Source organism: Malaclemys terrapin, chromosome 9 (genome assembly GCF_027887155.1).
Source record: "Malaclemys terrapin pileata isolate rMalTer1 chromosome 9, rMalTer1.hap1, whole genome shotgun sequence".
NCBI classification, from domain to species: Eukaryota; Metazoa; Chordata; order Testudines; family Emydidae; genus Malaclemys; species Malaclemys terrapin.
Window position 1 is genome coordinate 15,367,014 of NC_071513.1, and position 23,305 is coordinate 15,390,318.

At 37.3% G+C, this 23,305-nt stretch overlaps 1 protein-coding gene across 5 annotated transcripts in view; it reads right to left on the reverse strand.

Moving 5' to 3' along the window:
* Positions 1 to 23,305, reverse strand: part of TENM1 (teneurin transmembrane protein 1) — a 502,103-nt gene that overhangs the window by 365,637 nt on the left and 113,161 nt on the right. For all 5 annotated transcript variants that reach the window (XM_054040281.1, XM_054040280.1, XM_054040278.1 and 2 more), the window contains exon 2: positions 9,016 to 9,293. In XM_054040281.1, the coding sequence (XP_053896256.1) occupies positions 9,016 to 9,232 (217 nt within the window). In that variant the 5' untranslated portion in view covers positions 9,233 to 9,293. The remainder of the gene's footprint in view (positions 1 to 9,015; positions 9,294 to 23,305) is intronic.

The window sequence follows — 23,305 nt, forward strand, 5'->3', positions numbered from 1 at the left end:
CCATTTTAATTACTGCCTACGTTGTGTACTGGTGATTTTCACAAAACTATTTATATTTTCACCTACTTTTCTTCAGTCTCAAACTTTAAGTGAACTTTGATTTCATCGCCTGACAGATCTTAGGGAACATCTATACTTACCCACTGGTTCGGCGGCCAGCAATCGATCCCGGAAGTGCTCGCCGTCGACGCCGGTAATCCTGCTCTGCGAGAGGAGCAGGCGGAGTCGACGGGGGAGCCTGCCTGCCGCGTGTGGACCCGCGGTAAGTACCTTTAAGTTCGAACTAAGATACTTCGACTTCAACTACGTTATTCATGTAGCTGAAGTTGCGTATCTTAGTTTGAACTGGGGGCTTAGTGTGGACCAGGCCTTATGGAACCTGCCCTGTCTCTAAAGGATATAGGTATGAAAATTGTAAATAGAGTGGGAAATAGTTAATAGCATGTTCTTAAAGATAAAGTTTAACTCAGACATCTGACTAGCTAGCTACTGTACACAAGTCATTTGGATACTGTAATGTAAAGGATGAAGCATATTGAGAATGTAGCCATACTCTAAAGCAAGTGGCTCAGGTTTGCAGCTCACAACAATATATATCAATGTGATTTGACTCACTAATCTTACAACTGAGCAAATTCCTAATAGTATTAATTGATTATAGCAGCCCTCTTTCTATTCACCCCATCACATCATTGAATTCCAGAAAAAAGTCAATACTAAGATGTTGAACAGTTGGCATAAATCCTTCAATCTTGCTCCTTCCATCCCTTTCTTTTGGTTTACTAAGGTGCTTCCACTGACTTGCAAAGCATTTTTAATAAGTCACACAGACAATGGGAAATGGATTTGCTGAGCACTTGCAATTGAAACCAAAGTTTATGGGAGCTACAAAGAATGGAGCATCTCTGAAAATCAGACCCTGGGATTTTAATTTATGTGTGCGATTTACTTCAAATAAATCTCTACTTTTAAGTTCTGAAGTATTTGACTCTTAATATGAATTTAATTTCTAATTGACCTATGATATACCCACCATGGTGTAGAACTATATTTAATTCAAATAATGTCTTTTTCTGGCAGAGCGGTTCCTGATATTTCTGCATTTGGGGGGACAAAATATATGATCAAGAAACATGGACTCAGAGAGAAGGGCTATCTGGCTCCAGTGTCTGGTGAAACAAGAAGAAAAGCAAATTTGATTTTATTCCCAATTCCAGAAAATAACACAGCTCTCTTCTTTTGTCAAAAGAACTGACAGAAAAGGCAAGTAGCAAGAATATATGTATAAGACGTTAGCCTCAGGGACAATTGCATAGTTGTTTACTTCATTCTATGTCCTACATTCTATATGCCAGTCATTTCTTCAATATTCTTCCTTGTCATTAGTTCAGACTTCTGCATCCATTTCTGATAGATCTTCCCAGAGCACTTAGAAGTGTCAGAGAGGCTGCGCCTCTCCTGGTTTAGTAATGGCATGTTATAGATTTTCTGAGATCATTGGCATACTCTGAAAAACAGAATTCTAAACAAAGATGCGCAACTTACTAGGGTGGCTGGAAAACCATCAGATCCTAAGATTGTTGGAGAGACTTTTGAAGTTGGTTGAGGGTTGCTGGAAGAACTGACGTACACTGAAATTGGTGACTGATGAGGCTACTCTGTCACTGTTTTTGACTGGTATGCTTTTTGACATTTTTATTCTGCTAAAAATTAGTGCATCTCAAAAGAGAATGGAAATTAGGATTTTATTTTACATCAGCACACTGCAAACTGGGTTTATGTTATTCTGTATTTATTTGGAAGGCAGAACATATGTTTTATTCCTTCTGTTGATTTATTAGCATGGGATGGAAAATGCACTGTGATTGGTGATACTTTGTTTAATGACTTAAATGTGCTCATATGTCTTGTAGATTTTCCTGGGTTTATTCCCTCCCTTGTATACTCCCTTGATTAAAAAAAATACTTATAAGGAGGGTATAGTATTTCTGATAAGTAACTGGCAATTTTGGTGAGTTTACAGGTATCACTAAAAGTTAAAAGCAGCATTATAAAATTGCTGATAGATATTTTGGGAAAGCTTGTGGGATGCTGTGATCCTAGAAAGTAAGAACCAATTTCAGGCTCGGGGGAAAAGAAAGTTTTATTTTCTTATTTTCAGTCTGGTGAAGAAAAGCATTTCTAAAACATTTTTTAAAGTCAAGCCACACACACACACACACACACACATCCTACAATTTTCCCTACCACAACTTTTACACATAGAAGGAATGAAAACTGCACAATTATTAGCCAAATCTGGTCATGCCACTACTATCTTAAGTCGACACTAACTTCCTTCTGTTGGTGGTACACGTCCTCACCAGGAGTGCTTCCACCAACTGAAGAGGGGCAGCGTGGGGGGCTGAGAGCCAGAACACTCAGCTCTGGGAGAGGGGGGCTTCTTTCTTCCCTGTTCCCCACCAAGAGTGGGGGCAGGCAGCCGCCTGGGGCTTCCCGCCTCCCCATCCCCAACGGGAGCTGGGGGGAAGCTGTCCGGGAGGTTATCGCCTCCAGCGGGAAGATCCACGCCCGAAGTCTGGTCGGCTGCTGTGCTGCCAGTGGGAAGCGGGGAGCCTGGACGGCAGCCCAAGCCAAGACCCTGGGTGGCAGCCCAGCTTGGAGACAAGACCTGGCAGCAGCCTGTCTGGGGCGCTGGTAGTCAGATTTCTTGTCCATTTCATAGCTCCAGTGGACAAGAATGACAGCCAATAGCAGATGTACGTAACACAATGTCTATACAGACACTGTCACCCTCGGGGAGATGGAGTTATTATGTTGGTGTAGTAGGGCAATTAGGGCTTGTATCTTCTATGTGCTAAATCAATTTAGCAAGTTTGGTGAAGACGCAATAAGTCGATGGGAGAACGCTCTCCTGTCGACTTCAGTACTCCATCTCAACAAGAGGTCGATGTCAATGGGAGAGCATATCCCGTCAGCCTAGTGCAGTGTAGACACCGCTGTAAGTCAATCTAAACTACTTCAACTTAAGTTATGTAACTTATGTAACTTAATAAGCGTAACTTAGATCAACTTATTTTGTTAGTGTAGACAAGGCTGTAATGTAGACACTGACATAGTTAGGTCGACATAAGCTGCCTTATGTTGACCTAACTTTGTAGTGTAGACAAAGCCTAACTGGTATCATCTGTCTTCTTCAGAGTCTGCAGATACTCCCCTCTACATGAAAACAATGATCCAGAAATTTTCAGATAAAGGAGGGAGCTACTCATCACATTGAACTTCTGTTGGAGGCATTAAGTCCATCATACATTAGAGCAGTTGCACTCAACCTTTCCAGACTACTGTACCCCTTTCAGGAGTCTGATTTGTCTTGCATACCCCCAAGTTTCACCTCTCAAACTACTTGCTTACAAAATCAGACATAAAATACAAAATTGTCACAGCACACTATTACTGAACAATTCCTCACTTTCTCATTTTTACCATATAATTATAAAATAAATCAATCGGAATATAAATCTTGTACTTACATTTCAGTATATAGTATATAGAGCAATATAAACAAATAATTGTCTGTATGAAATTTTAGTTTGTACTGTCTTCACTAATGCTTTTTATGTAGCCTGTTGTAAACTAGGCAAACATCTAGATGAGTTGATGTACCCACCAGAAGACCTCTGCGTACCCCCAGGGGTACATGTACCCCTGGTTGAGATCCACTGCACTAGAGGGTAGGTAGGTGCAAGCAGGTAGCCAAAAGAAGTAAAGCTACTGTGCAGCAACACACTCCTTAAAAGAAATGATGTAGCAGGAAGTTTAGGCTTCAAAACTGATTTTTTTTTTTTTTTTTTGGCCTTCTATGCAAGTTTCTGTGGGACAGGATGATATTAGGGCTGTAACCTTACATTTCAAGTAAGTGAGAATATATTCTAGTGTTACATATGTTATGTATTTAGAGGAAAAACTGATTAAAATTAGCCTCTTTACTTTTACAAGTCCTGCAGAAGCACAGTGAGAAAATGCATTTGAAACAAACAGTGCGTACTATACATGGGCCAAATGCTATGCTCACCAGTAAAATACGGAGCAAATCTACTGACCTTAATGAACTCACTGTCGATTTATACCAGTATGAGAGCAGAATTTGGTCCATTGTGTGAGTCAAGCTAGTTCCAGTTTACAGTTGACAAAAAGGCACAGTGACATTTTCCTGATATGACAATTTCTTGACAAGACTTGTCAGCAGGTAAGTACAACTATTTCTGACTGGTGACATGAAATCCAAGTTCCATATGTTTAAATCTTCCTTCTTGGTATGTATGAATTTGAACTAAAAGCGTATCTGAAACTGCATTCTCCAGATCTAGGTTTCCTCTCTAAACTCTATTGCTTTGTAGAATTAGAACACTTCTAAATGCATACACAGTATGTCAGTCATAAAACTGCTATAGTGAGAATCCGACAAAGAATCAGAAACAGGCAAAAATTAGGGCTTAGAATAAAACTGGTCTGGAAACTAGAGGGCCAAATTCTGAAGTCCTTACTCTGGCAATTCTTACTGAGGGCAATGGGGATTTTGCTTGAATAAGAATTTATTACACAAATTTAGCCCAGTTCAGTTGTTCAAGAGGGAATTTATACAAGTTTCTTCATTTTATTCACCCTGCTAGTGATCTCATACTCAAGATTTCTTATTTGTAGGATAAAAAGTAATGTGACCCTCTGGTTAGGAATAGAAAATGCCAAATATTTTGTGAAGCATTCTAAAACCTTTGTTTTATCGCTATCTATGCTAATTTTTTCCACACAAATTTACCAGTAAATATATTCTTCCTGCACCAGGGCATAATATCAGTTTGCCTGGCCCATAATGAAGCTCAATATACTTATCTTGCCAGGAAATATATATAAAAGTTTGGCTAACTAGAAATTTATCCCCATATGTTCATCCTGTTAAGAATCAATAAAATTCATCATTCCAGTGACTCAATCCCAGATGCTTGTCCTGTCTGGAATTCATTCCTCTAAACTAGTATTTTCCATAATAGGAAAAGGAATACAGCTTCTTTCTTTACATCTCCAAAAATTGTAGGACTAGAGTTTTCTCTTATTTACATTCATGTAAATAAAGAATAACTCATTGAAGAAAATGGTGTTTTGCTGCCGTAAAAGTGTTACAAGTGAAACGAGAATAAGATTGATAGTCTATACATCCTTCAAGGAAAAAATTTTCCATGCCAGAATCATCAAGATGTATCCTACCAGGAAACATCAGTACATCTAGAGTGTCCAGCCAATTCTGCCCCATGTCTTTAAACTATCAACAATCTATTGGCCAGTCCTGCAAAGGGTTAATTTCCTATGTTTTCCAAAAACCATGAACTACATTAGACTGGGTCTGCCTGAAATGTACTTCATGTGTCTTTCTGGACAGGATAATACATTGTTGGTTTATAGACATTCAGATAAATAAAGCAATGTGAACATTCCAATTACTCTAAAATAATCTTTCTTGATAAAATGTACACATTGTGAAGTTATACGTGAATCTTCAGGAATGGAAAATACTTTTATTGGAAAGATTTTTTCATCTGTCCACAGTGTATCAAAACTGATACGTTTAGCCAATTCCTATATCCATACTTGCAAGTCTTTGTGTGATCTTATTTGCCAAATCTTGGACTGTCAGATAACTGAGTTTCCACTGAAAAACACTCGAGATCTACAATTTATCTTACATCTAAAACTCCGTAAGACACAGCATATGATGTTCAGCAACAGTCATATGGCCTCTTAAGTTACATAATTGTCTCCCGATGGACTATTCTGTATTCACTGTTGATTTTTTTGAGCATCCTCTAAGTAAACCTTGTAGAAAACAACTAATAAACCAATCCTCCTTAAAGAAGTGGGTTTTGAGAAGAGATTTTAAGGAAGGGACAGACAGAGTCATGAAAAGAGTTCCAGGCACAGGGAGCACCCTGAAAGTTTGTGATGTATTTTGTGTTCCAACATTGTGTTCATCAAGAAAAAACGGTGGAAACAAATTTAATAATTTCTATAAACACATGGCTTTACAACGGGTGTTTGTTACAAATATTAATACTAATAAAATTGTATAAAATAAGATATATTTGAAGCAAAACAAATACCACTGACAAAATGTGGGCATTGGGTTCATAGCACACAAACCACAGAGGTTTCATACAATTATTGGATTAGTGCCATATTTATGTATAGTATCTATTCTGTGAAAGAACACCTATTTCAATAAAGATCCCATGAATAGAACAAAGGACTTTCACTACCAATGAACTCTTGACACTAGTAGCCACAATGAAGTGGTCAAACTGCCAGTAATAAATTACTTGCCAAAAAATACTGGCAACCTGGCATAAAGGGTTTTGGTTTTAGATAGAGAGTCATGTTTTCATTATTCATCATATATTCTCAGTGACTTTGCTTTTCTTACATTCCCTCACCAGAACTCACAGGTTTGTTTGCTGTCTCACCTTGGATCATTATCACTTTATTCATGACTGTTGCAATGTGTCTGTTTCCTTATCTATTACCACACATTATGTTGGTGGAGTTCACAGTCCTTCTGAATTTACTTCCACTTTGACATCCACTAATCATCACTTTTTCAGGATTGCACTTTGCTTCAGTGCTATCTAATGGTTGGAGCAGGAGACAAAGGCAAGAGACAAGAGTTTTGCTTCTGACTCTGCCATTAACTCACTCTGTGACCATGAATATATTACTTAACAGTCTCCATGCCTCAGTTTCCTTATTTATAAAATAGAGATGATAATACTTATCCACCTTGGTAAAGTACATTGAGATCCTCAGAAAATAATGCTATATATCAGTGCAGAATATTATTATTCTTTTCCCAGGTTTCCACTAATACAAGCTGACAACATTCATAATCCTCTTTTGTCAGTGATAACAAAAAAAATTACATTTCACACATAAAGGATGCAAAATTAAAGATATGCCTAATACAGAATGTCAGCAAAATATTGGTAGGGTTTATGGGAATCCAAATTCCAAATACACCCTTATGACTTTGGAGTAGGTCAGACTCATAACTCAAAAAGGGCCTGTTTTTTTTCTGTTCTTGTTTGAATGCAAGCAAAGAAAGCAGAAATCCCTAACACCACTAGATCTCACAGCATTTCTACCATTAAAGATATGGCCTTTTGAAAGCTTGTTAGATTTCAATCAACAAACAGAAGTTTATCTAACCCAACTCTGGAGCCAGATGAGAATCTCTGCCTCCTCAGCCTAACTTTTGTTTGTTTGAACAAATTCTTTGCCCAACCACTTACATATTTCAAATCTGTATGACAGCTGGCATGTCAAACATATGGGCTGAATTTATGGCAGATCAATACGATTTATGCCAGCACAAAGATATGGAGATGAATTCCTGGCATTGAAACCCATATACAATGTAATTCTTGGCAGAACAAACCTATACAATTACTGACTAGGACAATTATGTTGCATTACATTTCTCACAAGAGAAAACTTTATTATATGATTTCCAGTAAGGAAAGAAAATTTTACCTCCATTCAGACAACTCAATATACTAGCATATATTGTCAAGTATACCAGAAGTATTAACAAGTATTACATAGGAACCAATATGCACTGAATAATAATATATTGACAGACTCCATTTCAGGAAAGCATCTCTATTCAGGATGTCAATTAAGCAAGTGCTAACAGGCCAACCTGAATAGTGATATTGTAAAGCATGTGCTTGGGGTCATATGGTAATTTGCAGCAGGACAAGACTATGAATTTCAAGGAGAAAAAGTTAGCTGCTTATAAGGCAAACAGGACAGACTCCTATGATATCTAGTAAGAAATTAACTGAACATTAATCTAGGCAAGAAAAACATGGAGTACACATTTTTAATAAGCCATAATGCCTCCATGAGTCTTCAAGAAATACATCAGTTTTTGCAAATAATAAATCTGATTCCTAACAGGCCAATCTGAACATGTGTGAGCAGGACAAACTGCTGTATGGTGACTTGCTGCAGAAATGCATACAAGCTTTACCGTTTCTAGCAAGGAAATCACAAGGAGTTAATCCTTCAAGATTATTGGTGGAATTTTCTTATAAGATACAGTTCTCTAAAGAATAAACCAATGCAACATAGGGAGGATAAACTCAAGGCATAACAAATGGAATAATTTCTTAGTTAAGCAAACCCACTTAATTCTTGCAGGACAAGGTAATTCTTGGCAGGTCAAATATACATGGCTGAAATCTTGGCCAGAATAATTTGAATAGGTACTGTATTCAAATATATAATAAATGATAGCCTTGTATTTCCCCCAACACTGCTGCTTTGTAGCTGTATGCACCATTTGAGTATATGTGCTGTAAAGATTTCTAGGATAGGAACAAGTTCTCCCCTGAATTACATCTATGCTTAAAAAAATAAAAAAAGAAAGAAAGACAACAGTAAATTGTTTGCTTTTGTCCTTGCAACAAATTATTTCTCCTTCCGTTTGTAAATGACTTGGCTACTTGTAGGATTACACAAATTTTGTTTAAGAGGATTGTTGCATTTGAATTTACCAATAAGCTTTACAAGCACAAGGACAGATAACCTACAACCTCAAAGCTAATTTGGTACCTGGAGCAAATCCATACATATATGTAAGAATTTTAAACTATTACCCAGTTAGTTTTAGTAAGAAGAGTAGCCACCACCTAACTACAGCATTTACCAACAGTTGCCATGTTGTGGTCTGAGACACAGCATAGTAATTCTGTATTTCTGGAAGGTGATAGCTGAAAAATAGTTAGGAAAATAACTGCAGTAACTCAGATACTGTAGTGTGGTAACAGGTGCCAAATGGTGACTTTTAAATGGCAATCACTGTCTGCCTTTGAAAGTAATATAATTATATGTTTACATGCTGATATACAAATGCCCTTGTAAGATACTTTTCATAATTAGTGAAAATGAAAATCAATTATGTACCTTGAGTGGATTTGTCATCAGCTTTTCTTTTTCTGCTATGGCTGTTATAGTTCAGTCTTAGTTCTTGGCTATATTCATTTAGAGTTTCTCTGGAGTCATAGGATGGTCTTGGTTTTCTCCCATCTTCACTTTCATCTGAAGAACTTGTATAAGCTAGATCCATTTCATGCTTAACTTTTGACAGTGGCTGGTAGGGTTTGCAGTCCATCTGCTCCATTTCTGATTAATATGCTCAGAGTCATGAAAATAAGGAACAGGAACTCCCTAAAGAAATGGTCCTGAAAAAGACAAAATTCCATCTCAGATATTACACATAAATATTAGCTATTCAGGGCCAGATGTTACTCTCAGACCAAAAGAAAATCAATGAAATTTATCTAGATTTACATAAATGTGATTGAGATAAGAATCTGGCCCACAGATTTTCAAGAAACACGATCAAAATAGCTTTAAAAAAACCTAAACCAAATGATATATAGTAAGCCAGAGTGCTAATGTTGTCTTGTACTTCATGCACAGAGTACATTATAATACCATTTGGGAAGAAAATCTGAATTTCCAGTATGTTATTTGAAATTATTGAATATAATAATTGAATATATTTCTCTAAAAATCTGTGTGTCCCTCAGATATTACATTTTTAAATTTTTTTTTTTTTTTTAACATTAAGGTCAAGAAATCAAAAAGAGTTCTACTCCTCTGGCAGTATTTGGTTGTATAAAATTAAAATGCCCAGTCAACTAGTAAGACATTTGACACACTATAAAACAATCAGGCATGTTTAAAATTAAATTATTATTATAATTATTATGACAGTCTCAGAATACTGTATCATAATTCAGAAAAATGAAATTCCTTTTAAATAATGCAAATTTTCAAAAAAAAAATCTCTAGTTCAAAGCAACGCGAGTCCATACAGAAAGTACTGCAATGAAACCTTTAGAGAGATAGGCAACATTCACTGTTTGCTCAAGCATTTCCAATACCATAAATGGCAATGAAGTTTCACCTGCCTAACTGGTGAATTTGGCCTATAGTCTCGTTTTCATGAATGTTTTTACCTATTAATGTTAATAGAAATTATATGGTGAAATAATGGGAATTGTGGAACACCCTTTACCACTGCGTTCATACCGCAGCAACAATTAGTTCCAAGATCAGACCAATAATTTGTTCATTTAGAGGCAGTCGTGCAACAAAAAAGGATTTGCCAATGTGAGACTAGTTAATACACAATGTTCATTTAGAAAAAACGCAGTGCAATGAACAAAAGCACGTTAGACTAACAGACAAAAAATAAAACTCTAAAACCAAGATGTTATGGGAGAAGTACTTCTGTTGGACAAAAACTTCTCCCAACAGAAGTTTAAAGCTTCTTGTTAATTTTATCTCATTGGCTGAACAAAGCAACTCTAACACTCAACTTGATGGGATTTCCCTGTGTGTCTGTAACCCAATAATGTAATGCTTCAATCAATCAACTCCAAAATTTCAGGGAATTTTCTAGCCATCAATGGCCAGAAACCTATCAATTCCAATGAAAATCAGAAATAAAATGAAAGGTGAAAATGGGGAACACATGGAGCCCCGGCATCTGGCTACCAATATCAGCAGCTTCAACTGTCCTTTTAATTGTCTACAGATCAAATTGCCATACTCTCCATACAATAAAAAATGTTGATCCTGAAAGAGAAAGGAAAGAAAAAGAAAAAAATATGAGTGGTGGGGGAAAAGGGGACGGATGCACACAGAGCCCCTGGCATTGGGGAGTGAAGGAGAAGGCCAGGGTAAATAAGAGGCAACACAGACTGCTGGCATGCGTGAAAGTGGGCACATATAGAGCCCTAGTCAGAGGAGGGAGGGTATATGGGGCTTAGGAGAAGTGGTGCATGGAAAGACGAATGGGAGCACACACATGGGGAGAGAATGTGGGACAACAGTATGGGGTGGGGGGAGAGAGAGCCTGTAGCATGTCGTGGAGGTGTCAATGGCATGCAGGGATGGGGAGAATAGGGGGACACACAGAGCACCCAGCATAAATGAGTGAGGGTTGCAGGATGTCCTTGAAATAGAAGGGAATGGGAGAGTGGCAAAGGGAGTTTATAAGCGGTGATGAGGGAATGCAAGGTACCCCAGTATGTGCAGTGTGCTCTGCCTACAGAAGCCATGAAGTACACTAGTATATATAAATCTTACATTTAGATCAATTAAGCTGTAAAACCAACCATGCACCTAATTTAATGTGGGGTGTTTCGTTTTGTTTTTTTGGCCATATAACTGTAAAAAAAACCCTTACATTTCTATGCTCACCTATTGCACATAAGGCTGAATCACAAAGAGACTTACAAAAGCCAGTGCACCTTGAACCTTTTAAAAATGTACAAAGGTTCCTATGGAAAAAGAGCCTTGTGGCTGATCCATTTTGCAGGAGGTCTGCACAAGGTGAATTCTGGTTTCACAAATCTTTTGTGAGCAACTGAAAAACTTGGGATTATATACAATACTGTAAAATTCAAGGTTCTGAACACCTACTGCTCTGAGTCACTTCTGAAATGTGTTTCTCTCTCCTATTTTACAAATATATATATATATATATAACAATGATGTATCTTACTTTTTTAAAATAAAAACTCTCCACTGATTATGAAAACTGAGTGCTGCAAGGATATGCATTTAACAGCTTTAACTGGTGCAATATTGGAAAATGTAAGGCTTCAATATTTAGTTTTAACTCTGCAAAAGATTTTGCTTCATATACAGTAATATTGTTTTTATATTCACTATTCTTTCATGATTTCTGCTTCACTGTCCTGCATACACATGATTTTCCATCTGTGCCATGACATGGATTTTTTTCCCATTTAAATACAAAAAGGACATGTAAAGACAGGTTAAAACTCTATGAAGCATTCTCTAGAAGGTGGTAGCTATACTGCCCCCTTCTGTTCTTTAAATAGAGGGGAGGAAAAAATGTCAAAACTGGTTTGAGGGACAGCACAACTCCATTCCCTTCCTGGGACTCCAGTAGGCTTTTCTGCTATGGGTACACATGGACACTTCTTCATTCCTATGAAGGTCTAGGAGTGGGAGGTGGGATCTCTTTTCACATAATATTCCCCTCTAAGTCCCATTGTCCTAGGCCTCAAACACCTGTGGATTTCATTCCATGCCGCACAGGATCAGGGGAGAATCCACAATAGCATCATGGTTCTTCAGGCAGAAGGCTAACCAACAGGAATGCAATGCAGAGACACCAGGTCTCAGGAAAAGTCCTACATTGCCTACTCATTCCCAAAAGGAATGAGGACCAGGAAACTCAGTGTGCCTGATTCTTTGCTCCATTACACCATTTTTTTGCTGGAGTCGTTCCATTGACTCCAATAGAGTTACACTGACATTAAAACTTCACATAGAAAACTGGACAAAGTCTTTTCTTAGAGGATTTCAGCTCCCTCTAAAAAAACCCCAATACATGGGATAAGTTTGTGTTTCCTCAATTTTTGTTTAGGTGTTCTGAAAACCAAACTACCTAATCTTATTTGAAGGCAGGTGATAAATTGTTATTTGTAAGAACTGGCAAAAGATTTGATAACAATTTTCAGCCTATAACATTTTTATGATACAAGAAAACATGGAAAGAAAAAAAACCCAACCAAACAAGTCTTCAAACTATCTTAGTGTTAGAGATTGAGTCAAATACATTCAATGTTGATGTGTTAAGATCATTTGAATCTAAACCCTGTCACTTGTAGTCTGTATCTTATTTCCCGCCTTGCACTGGAAAAACAACAACAACAATACTGTGTTAAGTGTGATTTAAAACAATAATGTCTGGGTGTCTACATAGGTTTCTTCAAGTAACTGACCTCCTGGTGGCTAAAGGAAATATCTAGCTGATCAATATCAAGTTGCCCTTGTCAGTGAAATGATAAAGGCTCATAAAAGCATACAGCTACCATAAATGACCTTTGCATGAGTGACTTAATGCTTTTCTTCCCACAGAGAAAGAAAGGTCAGAAAAGAACCAATCTGTGTGCTGTCACAGGAAGGTTTTTGTTTGTTTGTTTTTATTTTTATTTTAATACTTTGTAGGCACTGAATGGCAGAGATAATTCTCACCAATATTTTAAAAATAGAAACCATACATAATTTAAAGTCACATTCCTAGAACAGAAAACACACACAGCTAATCCTTTAAATTTATCAGTGAAATATTTAAGTCCTTAGAGTTTTCTTAGTACTTGAAAAAGGAACTATGGCAAGGGGACAGAGCCTTTTAAAAACTGCACAGACTTGCATATTTAATGCATATTTTATACATGATTTTATTTTAAATTTGTCATCAGAAACTACATTTTCATGTTGTACTTGCATCAAAACTGTACTACTTCTGAAACAAAATATTCATAGCATAACTCTGTGGTTTATGTGAAATTTAGTCTAGAGTTGTTTGAGTGCATGCACACTGATCGATGTGTACTTCAGAATGGGGTTTATTTTATGCATTGTATTGTACATATTCCCTATTTTCAAATATATCAAGGAACCATAGTTCATGTTCACTTTAACAAAGCTTTGGATAGATGCTAGTCAGGCCACCATCATGGTTGATTCATTTCAGAGGAAAATGCCCTTACTGATTACTATCATTAACCCCAAGAGCTGAGATTATCACAGTGGTGCATCCAGTTCGTTACCTTTAATGTCCACCTCCTATACGTAGGCTTGGAAGAATTACATTTTTATAGGTAAATGCCTATTCCTCTATACACATACAAACTGATGAATAAATATTCCCACTGATAATCGAAATTCACAGGTAAGCAAAGTAAGAAAAATGCTACTTGAGAACTTAACATTTGGTTTAAGGATATTTATACATTTTAACACGATGTTGAAAGTTTGTGTTTTAACAGTTAAAAAGCATGAATTTTTTTGAATCTCAACATCTCCTGAGATTAACTAACTATTGTCTAACTCTCCCTATTGTCTGACCCACCAAAAAATTTCCTACAACTGTGAAAATGTAAAGGGGAGGGGGGGGGGGGGCTAAACCCATAATTTTGTGCAACTGTGAAAATTGAAATATATAAAAATCCAAAAAGCTTGAAAATAAACATTGATATTACACAGCAAAATTATAAAAAAAATAAATAAAAACTGAATTCTGCTAAACCCACAGATACAGAACTTATAGTGGACAGGTATGCACAGACGGGATATTCTTGTAGCTGAACAGGACACTTTATGGGTGAGTACTAACAGAGGCAAGGGAGAGTATTGCAACATTTTTGTATTAATTTGAGCATTGCTATTATGTATGATAAAATTAAATAGAATTAAAATGTAAATGCAGTTATCACGCCAACACAATAATCAAGCATTATTGTTTGCACAGATGTATATAACAAATTCATAAGCCAGCCTGCTGCTTCTCTATTTCTCTCTCCCTGGTGGCAGGTGAGAGTGTATATTAACACACATAATCCTACTTAATGGTGAGTCAAAGTTCAGTCAAATTTTCCTGGTATCTCCTGACAACTGACCAAAGGCTTTAATTGCTTTAAAGAATGCAGATGTAGAGCCCTGTTGCATGTTTCCTTTTCTTATTATATGTTCAGCTCACTGTCCCCTGAAAAATAACTACTAAAGAGCAATTTCAGCATCCGGTTTGCTGTAATCAAAAAGGAAAAGTACCTTTAATCTAAGTTTTTTTTTTCCTGAAATATAAAATGTGAAATGTAAAAAGAAAAAAGCTAAAAAAAAAAAAAAAAAAAAATGCTGTGAATTTAAACCTATGAAGAAGGTGATTCCAGGACAATAAGCTATGACTTTGGTACAGATTACCAAAACTATCTTAATGAAAACATTGGTTTATATATAATAAATACAAGGGTTATTGATATAGTCCTTACAGTCCTGTATTTTACAGCATGGTTATATGCTACAAGAATACAGTAAGCAACACTGTCCCACTTTCCAAGCATTTATGGAGGTTTTGAACTTTTGGAATAGGCTGCTATTTTGTTGAGAGAGAAAAAAGTGAACAGAGGCCCAGGTTATCAGATAATACAGTTAAAGAAATAATAATAATACAAATAACAGCAAGAGAATTTAAGAGATACCAGGCATAAGGGAAGGTATGCTTCCAGATGAGATTTGGAAACATATAATAGGTGAAATTAAGAGATATGGAAAGACTGCTCAAGTTGATAGGAACTGCATAGAAGAAGGTTCTTGCAGTGAGAAGGCCAGTGCCCGAAAAACATAAAAACGAGGAGGTGATCAAGGTCTACGAGACCATCCACTGGAAATTTTAAAAACAAGGATGACATTTTTAATTGGATCCTGAAACAAATGCTGAATCAACAGTTCTTTCAAGATGATGTGATGTGGTTGCATTTCCTTGTGTATGAAAAAGTTACTTTGACTCTGCAGGAGTTGGAATCCGGAATACTGGGACTTCTAATAGTCAAAGCAAGAGAAATTAAGCCATGGATGAAGATTTCAGCAGAGATGGAGTCAAGCCACTGGTATACATGGGTAATATTTCAGACAAGGGTCATATGAATATTTGCCCCACAAAGGTGGGGATTCTGAGTCCAGTATGATGCATAAAAGGCAAACACTGCATAAAGCCTGATGTGAGAAAGTAAAGGGAAGAGACAGTATTATACATATTCCTTATGCCAAAGAGAAATGCTTCCATTTTTCAATGCAGTATGGTTGTAGCCATGTTGGTTCCAGGACATTAGAGACACAAGATGAGTGAGGTAATATCTTTTATTGGACCAACTTCTGCTGGTGAGAGAGACAAGCTTTTGAGCCACAGAGTGCTCTTTTTCACAGAGATCTGTGCAGCTCAAAAGATTATCTCTCTCACCAACAGAAGATGGTCCAATAAAAGATATTACTTCACCCACCTTATGTCTCCATTTTTGAAGACATTTGGCTGAAGGAATCTGAGAAGGTTTACTCTGCCAAGGCAGAAAAGTGTGATTAACCTTCCCAAAAGGTCAGTGTAAGACCTAAAGTAATGTTGATGTTTTAACCAAAAACTAAGCATTTTCATATACTGCTATCTGAAAATGCTGAATTATCAACTTCTTTTCATGAGTGTAAATTATTCCTGCCCGAAGGTGGATTATCCAGTGGCACATTAAGGAGAATAGATGATAGATAAAAGGAAGCTGGATGAGTACATGAGTTTTTACACATATTTCTGCTACATCAGATATGCAAATACAAAACCCAGCATTCAGGGATTTGATGGAGAATTTCAGGTTTCTAAACCAATGAGTGAATTACATATATGTATATTTTTCATCATGACAGATGCAAGATGGATACTCATTTCAACATTTAATATTCTTCATCTAAAATGAATCAAGGTATAATTTAATTTTAGCTAATAGAAATTAATATCATTCACTTTGTCCAGTGGTTTTAGACAGAACACAACAGAACGAAAGCTCAGACAAAATGGATTAGATAATTCCAGCATTTTGCTGCATATGGCAAGTCTGCCAGTGAACTGTCAGACATGTTATATGTCAGCTGTTTGGCTGTGGCATATTACTCCTGGCCAACATTACCTTTCAGTTCACTTGGAGGCTTGCCACTGGCTATAAAATTCCACAACCTCCTAATGCTTTTATTTAGTAGCTGCTTGCTTGATGTCATTAAGCATAACTCAGGAAGAGGTCCTAGCACAGAAGATTAAGCTAATTTGTGGGATGAGGTATTTTTAATATATGTGGTCCAGTAGCGTGATACATTTTGTGGACAATTATTTCAGAATAGTCACTGGAGCCCTAGTCTTTCTGGAGAAAAAATAATTGGACTTCAGACGATGTGATTCACAGTTGGATAAGTGATCTTGTAATTTCAGATAATGAAAATCCAAGCGAAGTAGTAAAATAAGTAAGTAAGTAAGCAAATAAATAAATAAATAAATAAAGTATTTGGAAGCCCAAATGAGGTACACTGCAGGAAAAGAAAAGCTTTAGATTGAGACTGAAATAATATTAACCATGAATTTGATATTTGCATGGTTAAGCTGCTAAACTCTGATTCAAAAGATCTGGTTTTAACACCTAGCTGTGACACAGATTTAACATGTGATCTTGGGCAAGTCACTTAATCTCACTACCTTAATTCCCCTTGATGTCTCAGTTCCCATCTGTAGAACATGGATAATACTTTATTTCTGCTATCCTTTAAATGCCCTTTCTGCTTAGACTGTAAAGTCTTTCAGGCACAGATTCTCTCTTACTCAGTTTGTACAGTGTCTAGCACAAAGAGGTTCCAACTTCTAGATGTTACAGTAATAAAAATAATTAACAAGCCACAAGGAATCTGTTTCAGAATGGATTTGGCATAAGATTTCTGTGAATCATTCACAAAAATATTCCACAATGTTCTTATTTTGTAGTTTGTTCCTCAAGAGCAGTATTTCCTCTCAGTCTTTAAAAAGAATTAATTGCATTTAGATACTGAAGCAAGTTTTTCCTCAGATATAACCCAGATTTCGTATTTTATCAGAAAAATGAAGCGCCAGTTGTAGAAGATGAAACATGCACAAAGGGTTAACTTATTTGTTATGTAGTAATCTAGAGTGGGAGGGTACAGGGAATGCTTCCCCTTCTAGCACACCACTGTCAGAAAGCAGCCACACAGGTCTCAACTCTATGGTGCACCAGAGATACTGGATAGCATTGCTGCAGTGTGAAATGGCCCAGAGGGAGAATCTCTCTGCAGGTGGGATGCCTGGGCATGGTTTCACCCTGCTTTGCAACAGGCAACACCAAAATGGTAGTGCTGGGATGAGACCACAGGTGTCCATCCACACCTCCCTACACACATCACCATTGCCTCTGGAATTGTTATGTTTTAAATTAGCATAATAGTTCTTCATTGTGGGTCTGCCACAATGAGTCATAGTTTAGTCCTAAGAAAGTTAGTGAAATAATTTTTTTTAGACAAAATGTTAAAGGTAGGGGCCATATTTCCAAAGGGCAACTCAACCTAGAGTCTAAAATTTTTACAACATTTTTTGGTGTCCTAAGTTTCTGCAGGTACAACGTTTTCATCCAAGATTTTGCATTTGAAAAGACCTAGACTTGGGAACACTGTGTTTAGCTACCCAATTTTCACATGCAAATACATTTTGGAGACATAGAGCCGAACGGGGGATTGAATTGAGTGGGCAAAGACATAGAGCTACAGAAGTAAGTGTGTAATTGTAGAAACAACTTTGGAAAATCTGGTTCTGGCTGCATTTTTTGTTGGTCTCAAAATACTATTAAACACACCTGAACTGTGAATATTATGGAGCCACACAGTAATTTTACTTTATGGGACTAATATCATATAACTAACCATTTATGCAATGTTCTCATAATTCATTTTGCCACCAGAAAACTATTTTCCTTGCCCTCAATCCAGAATGTATTATTTGAATGACACCTTCCTTGTATAACAGACAACAAATTACCTGTCTAAATAAATGTGTAACTTACACGTGAAATATACACATTATTCAACTTATTAAATTCTATATAGAGATTATCTCATATTTGTGCAACTGATACAAAAGAGGAAGACATAGGTGCTTATTCATATGCAGGTGTGGGGAACAAATAGTATAATCTACTGTGTTTAGCACTAGGAAGCATTTGCTTTCCTAAGACACGCTAACAAAAAGAAATCACAGGCTGACAGATATAGTAGTTATCTGTAGATGTCAAGAAAAATGAATTGTTTTGGCTATTTGTCATTAATGCAAATTGTATGACCATCAAACTGTGATACACAATTGTTGTACAGTCTGTTCTCCAACTGTGTGCTTAATCAAGAGAATTTAATAAACACTAATTAGTAACAATGGTAATTTAATGCAATTTAAAAGTTCAGAGGTTAAGAAAAATTGAAAATAGGTGTTCCATTTTAGAGGTTATTAATTTTTAAAATCATTTTATTGGCTTTTAAATTGTGCAGAACAACAAGGTTAGCACATGACAATTTACAAAGCATCAGTTCCCCCAGAACGTCCAGGAAAACAGTGAAAACTGAACACACTACTTAAGAGCGCTGTTTATGCTAAGATGTGGTATTTAGACAAATGCAGTGGCTAATCCAAGGAATCAGCAACCTTTCAGAAGTGGTGTGCCGAGTCGTCATTTATTCACTTTAATTTAAGGTTTCGCGTGCCGGTAATACATTTTAACATTTTTAGAAGGTCTCTTTCTATAAGTCTATAATATATAACTAAACTATTGTTGTATGTAAAGTAAGTAAGGTTTTTAAAATGTTTAAGAAGTTTCATTTAAAATTAAATTAAAATGCAGAGCTCCCCGGACCGGTGGCCAGGATCCAGGCAGTGTGAGTGCCACTGAAAATCAGCTCGCGTGCCGAAGGCAGCACACGTGCCATAGGTTGCCTACCCCTGGGCTAATCCATTTAACTGAAAATGTCTTACCTAAATTTTCATCTGCCCACTTATTGGTTGTAGGATTCAGCAAACCATCACTATTCATCAAAGTGTGTAAGCACATGCTTAACTTAAACACATTCTTAAAGTCCAATTAACTTAAGTATGTGCTTAAAAGTTTTGCCGAAATGACACCAGAGTGAACAGATGCACAAAAAGGAAGTTCAGCTACGACTCTTTATTACACTCCCCAGGGTTGTGAAGCACCTCACCACCACCTGCCCTTAGATGAGGAAATCTTGTCTGTGCCTGCTGTGGATCAGTTCCGTGAAAATGCCAGCCTCTGGAAGCATAAGCACTACCTTCCAGGCATCCACAGGCCTGGCTCTCTCTGTACACTAGTGACAGGCACATACCAACCCCCAAGTGCTCGGAGCGTTCCCTGTAGTGTCTAACTGAGTGTCCACTGGACACTCACAGAATTTCCAGGCCTGCTATTCTCAAAGAATCAGTACATATCCGCTTGTAAAATTCAACCCAGGATCACCACTTCACTTAATATCACAGCACTCAGATATGTTTGTAGTGAAAACAAGAACAAGTTCATTATGAAAGACTCAAGTCCTAGTGAATAAGAATATTGGAAACAGTTACATATAAAAGAAAATCATCACACACTTTCTAGAGACTAAGCTTAACTAACAAGTTATCCTTTGGTCTAAAAAAAGCATCTCTCATCTGAAGTTCTGCAGTGTTTTCAGTCAAGGTGGTTGAGACCCCTCTTTCATGAGCAAACACGCTATCTATTTACTTCCTGGATGATGGATGACAGGGTGACTTCTTCATCTCCCAAATACAGTTGCACAAACCTTTGATGTGCACCTCAGGAGAGGGTTCTCCCCCTACACCAATCGCCTTTTCCTGTTACTTTTCTGCCTTTGAAGTTTTTACAAATCTTGATTAATATTCAGCTCAGAAAGGTGACAGACGACCCATTGTGAACTGTACAATACTTAAATTTAAATGTAAACAGCCAACTAGATAAACATTTATTGTCAGACACGAAACCTGCTTTTCACCTTTGCTGGTATATATACACATCACTCCTTACAACACATCTGTATATTTGTATTTCAATGGTTCTGATGACCAGTGTGACACTAGCTTTTATTTGAGACCTCACATGACATTCTTTTGTGAACTGGAATGTACAATCAGACTCAGGAGATTTCTGTAACCCCTCTGCCCACAGTTGCCAACTTTCACGTGGTAAATAAGCATCCCAACTTTCACAATAAGCCAAAAATCAAGCTAATCCCATTTCAAAACAAGGCCAAAACAAGCCAATCCCTAAGAACCCCAACACTCTATGTGACTAGATCCCCCTGGCATGCAGTCTGGGACTGTGGTGGGCCCGCTGCGCACCCCTGTTTCTCTCCCATTACCTCTCCTTGCGGGAGCTGATCAAAAAAGAGAAGCAACAAGCTACAACAAGCAACAAGCAACAAGCCAAAAACTAGCCAACAAACAACTCACAAGCCAATTAAGCCAAAAACAAGCCCAATTTCTGCGTTTTTTTCATGAGTTTGGCATGTCTGCTCTGCACCCTTGCTAGTTGGCACCAAGAAGTTCCTCAGTCACATTTTTATTACTGCTCATTTTTTAAAAAAAAGTTCACAAGAGATATTGATGAATGGCTTACCAGGTGATTCTCTTGTCCACTTAAAAAAAAAAATAATAAGAAGCCACCAAACTATACACTTAGCTATTAGTACATGGAACCTTGCATTCCGATCAGTTACCCCACTTATTTCCCTTTATCTCTATGTTGTGTCTTGTCCATATTTAGACCGGAAACTCTTTGGGGGTCGATATCATCACAATTTATTTTTTGACAATACTCAGCACGCTGAGGCTTCTAGGTTTTATAATAAAGCAGTAATACTGCTGCTGCTGACTGAGGAATGCACTCATCCCTGGTGTATGTTCACTGAAAGTCAGAATTACATCAAGGATATATCAGGCCCACCATATCCACTTCAGTCTCTAGCAGTGCTGTGAATGCTCAAACAAAGTGCAGCACAGATGTGCAAGACTTTTCTTCTTATGAGGCCATCATTTTACATAGCTCAAGGAAAATGGACTTTTCATCCCCTCTTGAGCACCAGGTGTGAGCATGTGTCATCCTCCACCAGCACACTTTCAAAATTTTCCTGACTTTGGCCCTGTCACTGAGGAAGAAAATTTATAAATGAATATGCAGTTTTGCCACCATCTAACATAAAACTTTAAAAGGTTTTCAGGCATTTGAAGTACTGTCTGCTGGAAGACAGGACTGTTGGTTCATACTCAAGGGATTGCTTGACCACATCTGTGTGATAGATAAGAGGGACATCTGCAGCACCTTCTCTTGAAGAATCACTCATGCTGCTATTTGTGTGCATGACACCATCATGCTGGAGAAGTGATCTTACTGTTCCCTTTCTACTTGCTTTGATGTCTGTCAAAGTATTCTGAATCTTCAAGTGCCATTATTCTGACATGAAGACCCTCCCAATGGACTTGTACCATATACTACAACTCCCAGCAGTAGTAGTATTTGAGCTGGTGTCAGATTGATTTTCTTTCTGTTCAAAATGAAGCTGTGATCTTGCAAGGCTTAAATTACAAGTGATTTATGTCTTGATGCCAGCCCTAGAGAACTGGCTTCTTTTTTATTTAAAAAAATATTTTATTTATTTATCAGTACGTCACCTACAAAAAGGTAGATCTCAGAGGCAGAACCTTTGGAGATCTCAACAGTGGAATCTTTATTCTCACTGCAGTGAAGATTCCAATATAAAAAATGTTTACCAGAAATTCCTCAGTCATAGGCAAATTGCTGGAGCCATCTGTGGCTGTTTCTGACCAAAACATGATGGTACAGTATATGCACCTATTCATTTCTATCAGCCATATCCATAAATCTATCAGCCATCATCACAGGTGAATTTAAGAGAGGGTTACCATCCAGAATCTCACCCTTTTGGTATGCTCATTCAGTCTCCTTAAGTCTAACACCATGTGCACCATTTTTCTTTGGCACTACAAAGAAAAAAAAAAAAAGAGTAAAAGCTATGTAGCATAAATGTTCTTTAGTCTTCTCTCTAAGGCTTGTCTACATGGGAAAATTTACCAGCCTAATTATATTAGTATAATTATACCACTATCATTATACCAGTGTAACTCTCCATGTGGACACACTTATCCCAGAACAGAAATGTCCAACATGAGGCGTTACATGGGTATAACCACAGGAGTATCATTGTATCTGTGAATTTGCCTACGTAGATAAGCCCATGGAAACTGAAAGTCACTATTTGCATATTTTGATGATTGCTCAAATTCTTAGTGATTGGATTTTTCTCAATATTATGTTCCTGCAAATTTCTTTTGAGTATTCTCATCTCTTACAGACTCTGTATTTTCTGTATTTGCTAGTAACCATTATGATTATTTTCCATATATTTTCTTTGAATTTGGTGGCTTGTCATAAACAAACATAAGAACGTAAGAAAGGCCATACCGGGTCAGACCAAAGGTCCATCTAGCCCAGTATACTGTCCACCGACAGTGGCCAATGCCAGGTGCCTCAGAGGGTGTGAACCTAACAGGCAATGATCAAGTGATCTCTCTCCTGCCATCCATCTCCATCCTCTGACAGACAGAGGCTAGGGACACCATTCCTTACCCATCCTGGCTAATAGCCATTAATGGACTTAACCACCATGAATTTATCCAGTTCTCTTTTAAACTCTGTTATAGTCCTAGCCTTCACAACCTTCTCAGGTAAGGAGTTCCACAAGTTGACTGTGCGCT